This window comes from Spermophilus citellus (genome assembly GCF_964194105.1).
Source record: "Spermophilus citellus genome assembly, chromosome: 3".
In the NCBI taxonomy this organism is placed as follows: domain Eukaryota; kingdom Metazoa; phylum Chordata; class Mammalia; order Rodentia; family Sciuridae; genus Spermophilus; species Spermophilus citellus.
Window position 1 is genome coordinate 91,273,069 of NC_138184.1, and position 9,676 is coordinate 91,282,744.

At 62.7% G+C, this 9,676-nt stretch overlaps 1 protein-coding gene across 2 annotated transcripts in view; it reads left to right on the forward strand.

Annotated features, from left to right (window-relative positions):
- The window catches only part of AACS (acetoacetyl-CoA synthetase), a 45,186-nt gene extending 36,551 nt beyond the window's left edge, over positions 1-8,635 (forward strand). Inside the window, exons 15-18 of one of the 2 annotated variants that reach the window (XM_081285254.1) lie at positions 2,674-2,743; positions 3,351-3,409; positions 4,175-4,377; positions 7,524-8,635. In XM_081285254.1, the coding sequence (XP_081141380.1) occupies positions 2,674-2,743; positions 3,351-3,409; positions 4,175-4,377; positions 7,524-7,661 (470 nt within the window). In that variant the 3' untranslated portion in view covers positions 7,662-8,635. The remainder of the gene's footprint in view (positions 1-2,673; positions 2,744-3,350; positions 3,410-4,174; positions 4,378-7,523) is intronic. The other variant, XM_081285255.1, reaches the window with a different exon arrangement.
- The last annotated feature ends 1,041 nt before the right edge of the window (positions 8,636-9,676 follow it).

Here is a 9,676-nt window from a genome sequence, read left to right on the forward strand (position 1 = left end):
CAGGTGGCCTTGGGAGGGTGGGGACCCCTGGGCTGGGTTCTCCTTCCTCCTCCTGCCCTGGTGCCACTGCCCAGCCCTTTGGAGGTGTAGGGAGAGGGCTTTACGCAGGGAAGCGTCACCGGCCTCTGCCCTGGCCAGGGGAGTCTCTTCTCCCGGGGGTCCCACCTCCCTCTCTGTGAGTGGCTGCTGCAGAAGGCAGAATTCAGCAGGCCCCTGCCGCAGTTGCTCCGCTAGACGCTGCCTGCCCCCGGCTCACATGATTCTGCACACTCCGCGTGTGCGAGTCAGAACGTGGCCGGCGACTAAGCAGGAGTGGCTGCATCCTTGCATGTTGGCCTTGGGCGCCAGTTTGGGGGGGATGCCCCTCCCACGCAGGGTGCAGCGCACCCGTGAGGCCCAGCCTCCCCTGCTGCCCGCCTCGTCCTGCTGTTGAGTCTGCAGGGATGTGCTCTTCCCTTCCCATGGCCCTGGGAGGGGCTCCTGCCGTGGGAAGGGAGGTCACAGGGTTGGAAACTCCGCTCGGAGATCCAAGATCCGTCCAGGAAAGGATGCCCCCATGTCCTCTGCAGGGCTGCTCCTTGGAGACCAGCTTTGTTCTATAATTTTTGTCAGATGCGGGGATTTGTGTGAAGTATGTCTTTCTGGACTAATTCAGGAAGAAAGCTCTCTTTTGACTCTGATACTCCTTCTTGGAGAAGACAAATTCTTTGTGCCATTCGTCCATTTTTTGTCTTGGAAACTCAGAGCTGGAAGCCCTGCCCTGGGTCCTCCTCTTACCCTGGGTGGGTTTCTGGTCCCTTTGATTAATGCCATCTTGATGCCTGACGTCACAGAAGCTCCCCAGTACTTCCTGGGGACAGGTGGGAGATACAAATAAATGTGGGGTGACCCAGAATGGGACCTGGGGCTGCTGGCCTTGGGCAGAGTGGATGGCCTCCTGCAGCACAGGGAGCTGCACAGAGAGCCTCCCTCCTGCACAGGCTCAGAGGCCTCACCCTGTCCTGTCAGGGCAGATACAGGCGGGCCGTGTGCGGGGAAAGGACGACCAGGGGATGGCCGGGGAAATCCGAGGGTTAGGACAGAGGGCAGGTGTCCCTTTTGGTGTGAATTCTGAAAAAGAATTTCTATGTGACTGAGGGCGAGTGACCCAGGACAGTGAGTGAGGGGCACAGGAGCGGGTTCACGGGCTGTTCTTGTTCTCCTTATGGCTTATTTTAAAATATTTTTTAGGTGTAATTGGGCACAATAATACCTTTATCTTATTTATTTATTTCCATGTGGTGCTGAGGGTCGAACCCAGGGCCTTGCACGTGCTAGGCGAGCACTCTACCGCCCAGCCCCAGCCCCAGCCCCTAGCATATTTTTAAAAATCATAATAAAACACTTAAAAACAAGTCAGAGGCAGACTTAAGAAGGATTTAGGCCTCGGCAGGGACAGACCCCGGGAGACCTCTGGTGTCACCTACAGCCCTTCACAAAACCGTGCTTTCAGGAGACATGGGGCTGGAGTCGCAGCTCGGGTCCGAAGGTCTGGCCGGGCACTGTGGAGGGAAGTGTGCTCTGGGGCCTGTGCTAGCAGCCGCTCCCTGCGTGGCCACCAAGGCCGGTGGCCTCCCTTGGACTCTCCGCTCAGCTTGGCTTTGCAGGAGGCCAATGAGCTTCCTGGTGACATTTTCATAAAAGAAGGTCTCCTAGGCGCACCTGCACCTTCCTTTTCCTCCACATTTCCAGAGCCTTGGTCATCAGGCCCAGGCACCAAGCAGCCCAGAGAAGGCAGGAATGTCCCCTGGATTCAGGGAGACTGGTGCCACGCACACGTGATGGGGCAGGTGGGACTGCCCCTGAGTCTGCTGCAGCTGAGGTGCTGCTCTTCTCTGTCGTACCTTCTAGAAGCCCATGTTTGACGCCCCGGTGTGGATCTTCGGCCCGGGAGGCCGATGGCCCCCGTGAGCCGCTCCCTCCTCGCAGGGCCCTGGGTGTGGGGACCCGGCTCCCTGCAACAGGCATTGGGCGAGTCCCCACCAAGCCCCTGCGGGGCTTGTTGAGGGCGCTGTGCTGACACCACAGGAGCCAGCGGGCTAATGAGGACGGTCCTCAGGGCTGTAGGTCAGCCCTGAGTCAAGTGGGAAGTGGGGGGCGGAGCCCTCCGTCAGCCACCCTGGGAAGCTTCCCTTCCTGGGTGTGGCTCCTGGGCTTTTCAGGAGGCTGAAGCCCAGGGTACAGGTTCGCTGGAGTTCCTCTCTGTGCTGGTACAGGAGGCTCCCCTGGCCACACGGCTGTCATCCCAGCCTAGCCCTGGCCCTCGCCTGGCCCCCGCCTGGCCCCCACTGCCCTCCCCAAGGCCAGCCTTGTCCTACACTCAGCCCTCCATGTGCCCTGCTGCCCGAGGAGCCTGCACGCTGAATGTGGGCTCACTCTTCTTGTCCTGTGGCCTTGCTGGTGTCCCCAGGTGCTATCTCCCCAGGTCCCCGTGTCAGAGCTGGGTGGGTGGCCATCCTGCCATGGGACTGCTCCTGGGGCAGGAGCTTCTGGTTCCCTGGGTCCCCTCTTGACCCCAGCCTCATGTGGCACCTGTTTGGGCCTCGTGGTGTCCGCCGGCTGGCATCCCATCTGCCCTGGGCAGGCCACATTGATTGCATTCCCTGAGTGACCGGTGGCTCTGCCTCTTCTCAGGTGTCTGGGCGCATGGTGACTACTGCAGAATCAACCCCAGGACCGGGGGCATCGTCATGCTTGGCCGCAGGTGAGGCTCTGGTGGGCTTCCCTTCCCGGGAGGACCCTCCTGGGGGACCCGGGAAGGAGGCTCTTCCCTGGGAGGGGTGACCCCCTCGGCACCCTGCCTGCCTGAGTAGGGTGCTCTGCAGCCCTGCTGGGGCCCTCCTCCACCCTGTCCCCGGCCCTGGGTGCTCTGTGCTTCCCACCCTGAGCCTGGGTTTGTGCTGTCTCTGACCCAAGACCCCTCTGGGGAAGGGTCCCAGCCCTTGTCTTGCTGTCATGTGGGTGGACGTCCCCCATCTTGTGCCCTCCCTGTACTGGGCTGACTCTGGTTCCTGGCCTGGTGGGTGTGGGTTGTGGGGGATTCGTGGGGTGGGAGGCCCAGGGCAAGGCCTGGCCAGTGTCTATCACTGGAGGGGGGCTGTGTGTGGCCTTGTCCCCGGTAGGGAGGACACTGCAGGTGAGAAGGGTGGTGAGGGCTGAAGTCTGTGGACAGGGTCCCTCGATGTCCAGGGGGGCCGTGGAGCACAGAGGGCTGGCTGTGGGAGGTGAGGCCCTTGCCGACTGGCCCGCTGGTGCCTGGGTGGGGCTGGACTTGCTGGCCACGGCTCCTCTCATACCCTGCCTCTTTCCAGCGACGGCACGCTCAACCCCAACGGAGTGCGTTTCGGCAGCTCGGAGATCTACAACATCGGTACGCCCCGCCCTCCCTTCCCCCCAGGCCCCGGGTCCTAGGCAGTGCCTATGGGTCGATTCCTGGTCAGCTTCCTTGTGGCTTGACCAGGGCGAGGATGGACATTTAAGCACAACTTCTTTCCTGTGGCCCAAACTGAGACCTAGACCTCAGAAGGGCTGTAGGTCGCTCGGCCCCTTCCCTGTCACGTTCCCTCCTCACCGCCAGCTGACGGTGTTTAGGCTTAAAGGGTGAGGGAACAGAAGCACAGAGAGGCTGTGTGAGTGCTGAAGGCCACACAGCACCTTGCAGACACCAGGTGCAGTCAGTGCAGACCTTCGAGTCTCACGACCGCCCAGTGGAGTCCCCTGGGGCACACTGAGCTGCCTGACCCAGGGACTCGAGCCCCACCCAGGCCCTGAAATCAGCCTTCTTGGGTGGGGGTTGCCTCTGGTGCTCAGGCCAGCACCCAGTCTGTATGACCAGGGTGGAGACGCCTGGCCTCCCCTATGGAGCCACTGCAGGGACCTGCCCAGTTGTAGTTGTCACTGGCAAGCCCGGCCCACATGGGCTCCTGGAGGCCCTGCCCAGTCCAGGCGTGGCTGAGCACTGGCTCCCAGCAGTGGCTGCCCTCCCACTTGGTTATGAACATCCCCAGGGCACTTTCCCAGGTGGGCTGAGGACGGATGTGGGCTTCCCTGCCAGGTTGGTGGCCGGGCACCCTCCCTGCCTTCCGCCCAGTTGATGGGTGTCCCCAGCCTACAGAAGGGCCTTCTGTCTCCACAGTGGAAGCCTTCGAGGAGGTGGGGGACAGCTTGTGCGTCCCCCAGTACAACAGGGACGGCGAGGAGAGGGTGATCCTCTTCCTGAAGATGGTTCCGGGGCACGCCTTCCGGCCCGAGCTGGTGAAGCGGGTCCGCGAGGCCATCCGCCTGGGCTTGTCAGCACGCCACGTGCCCAGCCTCATCCTGGAGACCCAGGGCATCCCGGTACGTGCCCAGCCTCATCCTGGAAACCTGGTCCCTTGGCCAGCACCGGAGATGGTGCCTGTGTCGGGGTCCTGGGGCCAGCAGCGCCATCTTCCCCTCCTCTCCCCTCCAGGACAGCTTTGAACCACCTGGTGACATGGGTGTGCCAGGGTGACGCTGCCAGGCTGTGGTGAGGACCTGGGCCCAGCTCTGCGGGGGCTCTGGGCGCCCGCCCTGCACAGAGGCAGGTCCTCAGCGGTACCCACCCACCCTGCTTGGATTAGGGGAGGAGACAGGTCCCTCAGAAGGTCACAGCGACCTCCTGTATTGCTGAGCGGTGCCTCTGGGTCAAGCCCCAGGGCACCTGTGCACACAGAGTCCCCAAGATGGTGGCCGTGGGATGAACTACAGAAGTGCTGCTCGTTCAGAGGGGCGGTGGCCTTGGGGGCAGTGGGCTGTGTTTTGGTGAGTGTTGGGGGCTGTGGGCTCACCTGGAAATGGCTTTGGGGATACCAGGGCCTCTGCCACACGCTGACTTGGGGACCCTTCAGCAGCTTGGGTCACTGTCTCTGCCTTAAAGAGATGCTCTGGTGTCCTTGTGCTACCTCTGCAGGAGGGGCGGGCGCTGCTCCTCCTCTTCCCACTGGGGACAGTGGCTGCCCTCTTCCCGTGGACCCACGTCCATGTCTGCGGTGCTGGGCTCCCTTCCTGGTGTCCTTGTGCCTCGTCATGGTGGCTATGTGGAGAACCCGCTGCTGGGAGCTTCTGTCCTCTCCCTGGTTGGGGACTTGCTGACAGTCTGTGGAGACGCTGGCCCCTTGCAGGGAGACAGACGCCTGGGGTCGTGGCCCTGCTGCCCCTGTGAGGTCTCGGTGCTCCTTCAGCCAGCCGGTTCAGGGCCCAGGGCTCCATTCTGTCCCCTGGGCTTGTTGAAGAGCCACGTCTTCTCACCAGGTCCTTCCCAAACTGCGCCCAAGCCCTGGCTCATCATCCTCCCTCCTCCGGCCTCTGTCCCCTGCTGTCCTGGCCCCTCGCTGCCCACACCAGCTGCCCCTGCTTGATGGAGCACGAGGTCACCGTGAGGCTGACTCAGATGCCATGGTCTGGACTGACCAGGGCTCAGGGCGGGGCTCCCCAGTGTCCTTGGGTGGGGGCACAGTCACCAGGAGCTTGAGCCACTTTCAGGAGAGGCCAGCTGAGTTCCTGGCTGTTGAGTTCTGGGCCTTGCTGGAGGCGGGATGGCCCCTGCATGGGGAGCCCCGGGCGCCCCAGCCTTGCCCAGGCGAGGGCCATGGTCTGCTGGACAGCGCTCCTTCTGCCCCCTGGAACAGTGCCGCTCCCACCATAACAACTGAGGGTCCTGGGAGTGCTCGGGAGAGATGAGCTGGACCCTCCCCATGTCTGGGCTGTGGCGTGAGGAGAGGGCTTGGGACAGAAGGGACAGCTGCGAGCCCCGTGGGACGGGTCCTGGCTGGCACTCCCCTAAGCCCTGGCTTACCTGTTCCCTTAGGCCTGCCTTGGGGCCACTGATGGGCATCCCCCAGCCTGGTCTGCACCCCTGAGCTGGGCTGTGACAGTGCTGGTTTGGCAGTGCAGGGGCCTCAGGGCCTGAATGTCATCCTGGTGGCTTGGCTCTCACTGTCACTGGGGCCAGTCAGCCACCTCGTGGCTGGGCTCCAAGAGCAGAGAGGTGGCTTGTGGCCCATTCAGCCTCCCTGGCTCCCTCCCATCCCAACAGCGTGCCTGACCCCTCTGAGTTGCCGCGTCACCGTCACCCACCGCTGTCCGCAGGGCCTGGGGGGCTGGGGGCCAGGGCTTCTCCCTGCTCAGCCTGTGCTGGTGAGTGAGAGAGAGTGAGTGCGTAAGTGACTGAGAGGGAGTGTGTGTGTGTGTGTGTGTGTGTGTGAACCAGTGTGTGAGTGAGCGAGTTAGTGACTGAGTCAGCGTGTGAGTGAGTGATCAGGGCAGGCAGGGAGGGAGGCAGGGAGGGAGGGACACTGGTGGCTGGAACAAGCTTATTTTCTTGGTCCCCCTTACTGACCAGGAAGCTCCGAGGCAGGCCCTGTCTGATGGAGGGGAACCCAGTCTTTGGTTGGCCGGCCACTGACTCTAAAGAAAGTCCTTGAGACTCTGGTCCTGACGAGTGTCCCCGTTCCTGGGGCCTCTCCCTGGTCACCTGGGTGCTGGCCTGCTGCCAGGAGGGCTCTCGGCTCTTTCTTGCCACCAGAGGAGGCTGTTGCCAGCGTGTGAGCCCCACATGAAGTGTGGCACAGCCCCCGGGAGGTGGCACCATGAGGGGCCTATGGCACATGCTGGAGTGACAGGTGGCCCCTGGGAAGCTGGCACTTAGATCCTTAACTGGTCACGCATTGGCTGAGTCTTTTCAGTGCATGAATATTAACTGAGCCTTGGGTAAAAACTGGTGTAGAACTCGGGCGCCATGGGGCCTGGGGCTGCAGGGCTGTGGCGGTCCTGCCCACGGGCACACGCGGCCCAGCCTGTGGGGTTCCCGGTGGATGCCGGCTGCCGATCCCAGAGGGAGCCCTGTACACTCGGGAAGAACCTGGCCATGAGAAGAGGCCACAGCCTCCCGGGCTGGGTGGCTCTGGGGGAAGCTCCTGGAACTTGGGGAGGCCGGCAGGTCTAGCCCGGGAGGGCAGTGCCCCCTGAGGTCGCGGGCGGGCCTCGTAGTGTAATGTAGTGGATGACGAGGGCGTGGAATGAAGTAAGAGTCAGCCATAATGGAATACCATAGCCAGGCCCTCTGAAGCATCTCTTGGTGACCTGTGTCCCCTGCTCATGGTCCCTGGGGCAGGCACAGTCACCTTCACTTCACAGTGGAGGAAGCCAGCTCAGGCGAAGGGATTCACCACAGGCCCCCAGACGGGGTGGCAAGGTCACGTCTTCATTAAAAACTTCCTGCTCAGGTGCCTGTTGGGAGTCGGGGATGAGCCATGGATTCCCACCCTGTGCTCTGAGAAAGGGCCCAGTGGCGACTGTGTGCCCACTCCAGGACCAGCCGGGGTGTGACATTTCCATCTGATCGTGTGATGGGCATTAGGAAAGTCAGTCTGGGCTTCATGGCATCTCTGGACGCTGGTGGGGGCCCTGCTCGCTCTCCCTGTCCAGGCTTCACCTCCGTGCTCTGTCTCCTGTTCCCCATGCAGTACACGCTCAATGGCAAGAAGGTGGAGGTGGCCGTGAAGCAGATCCTGGCGGGCAAGGCAGTGGAGCACCGCGGGGCCTTCTCCAACCCCGAGACCCTGGACCTGTACCAGAACATCCCCGAGCTGCAGGGCTTCTGAGCCGCTGGGCAGCGGCTCACGGTCAGCAATCTGCTCGCACACCCACGGCTGCTGGGGGCGTGTGGCCAAGCACTCCCGGGCCTGGGGCATCGTTTCTGCTTCCGAGTTCAGTTTGGTGGGCACCGAGTCTCATGCGCAAGGACGGAGCTGACCTTCAGACTGGAAGGCAGGTTGGCCCACTGTGGCCTGTCCCCGAGCGCTGTCTGCACATGGCCTTGCTCACCCTGCGAGAAGGCCTTGCGGTGCTGGCTGGGCCCAGGTGGCAGCGCCCACCCGAGGAACGGCATGGCCCAGCCTGCGAGCCCATGTCCTGTTCCCCTCTGTGAAGGTGCAAACAGTCCCTTCCCGAAGCCCCGACGCCTAGCCCTCTCGCTTTCCTCAGGGCACCTCCACCATGGGGCACTAGTCCTACCAGGGACACCTGCCTGGCTTGTCACTGTCTTTCCACAGCCGGCCGTTGGGACCCCAGGCCAGGACTCACGCACTGCATCACACTCCGGCCAAACAGCACCTCCTGGCCCCGGACTGTGGACTTCGAGTGGTTAGGGTGATTTTGTGTTGGTTAGGGTTCTGATGGGGACCATTTGGTGCTGCCTGTGCACCCTGTCACCCTTGGTGCCCTGGTGAGCCCTCTAGGCTGCACAGCAGGCAGTGTGGTCACTGTGGTCCTGGCCAGCAGGGCTGCCTGGGCCTCTGGGAAAGGCCTCCTCGCACTTGCTCCACCTGAGAGCCCTCAGGACATTACTGTTGAAGTCGTGTCACCGGCACTTGTCAGGGAGTCATGGGTCTCGGCAGCTGGGTGGGTGGCTTGTGCCTCTGAGGTCAGCATGCCTGTGGACGTCAGGAGCCCTGGTGTTGGCCCTGCGGTCAGCAGAGCTGAGCGCAGGAGACGCCTCCTTGAGTCCTGTTCTTCTGGGTCATGAGAACACAGGGGAGCACTGGAGGGTTCATGCAATAAATAACGGTGTGCGCCACGCCTGTCCAGGCCGCTGTGTGTCCTCTCTGAGGGTGTGGCCGGGTCTCTGTGCACCAGGCTGGGCTCTGCTGTTGGGGCCCCCATGTCCTTTCTAAGGATGTGGCCGGGTCTCTGTGCTCTGCTGTCAGGGGCCCCATGTCCTCTCTGGGGACATGGCTGGGTCTCTGTGCTCCAGGCCAGGCTCTGCTGTCGCGGGCCTGCTGTGTCCTCTCTGGGGACATGCCGGGTCTCTGTGCACCAGACAAGCTCTGGTGTCAGGTGCTGCTGCCACTGTGCCCTGGAGCTGCTCAGCCCAAACCCTGGCAGCCCTTTAAGACCCCGGGCTTTAGCCATGGGCTAGTGGCTAGCTGGCCACAGACACTACTGTTGGTGTGAGGCCAGCACCCTGCGGCTCCAGGTCCTGTCCTGTCACCCCCTATGTCCTGCTCCCTGTCGTCCCAGTGCATGCTATCTTGGTCACTTGGTCACTGAGCGGCCATCTCCCTCCCTGTGTCTACAACGGCAGGAAGGCAGAAGCCGTGGGGGCTGGGCAGAGCAGAAGGCCTGTCTCCTGGATCCTTTCAGCAGCAAGGCGATGGCTCTCTGGGACACCACTGTCTCGTGTGTGCAGCCTCAGGGGCCAGCTCGGGCTCTCGGCCGCGATTGCGGGGGGATGGGGTGCTCAGACAGGAACGCCATCCTCGGTGTCAGCTTCTCATGGCCATTGTGACCCACTTCCCCCACTTGCTGTGGTTCTGGGAGTCAGAGGTCACCACTGCCGGGCAGTGGCTCTCCCTCCACCTGCAGCTGCTGTGGCCCCGGAGCTGTCCTTGTGCAGCAGCCCAGCACCAGGCCGGCCACAGGACCCCTGTGACTGCCCTGGGAGTGACCTAGGGTACTGTCCCCATTTCCCACTAGCTGAGGAGCCAACAAGGCCCTCAACACACATCCTGCAAACCACGTCACGCCCCAGGGTCTGGGGTGAGGATGGGCATATCCGGGGCTGCCCCCTGCTAACCACCTGCTGCTGAGGAGCAAGGAGCGGCCCCTGGGAAGGTGG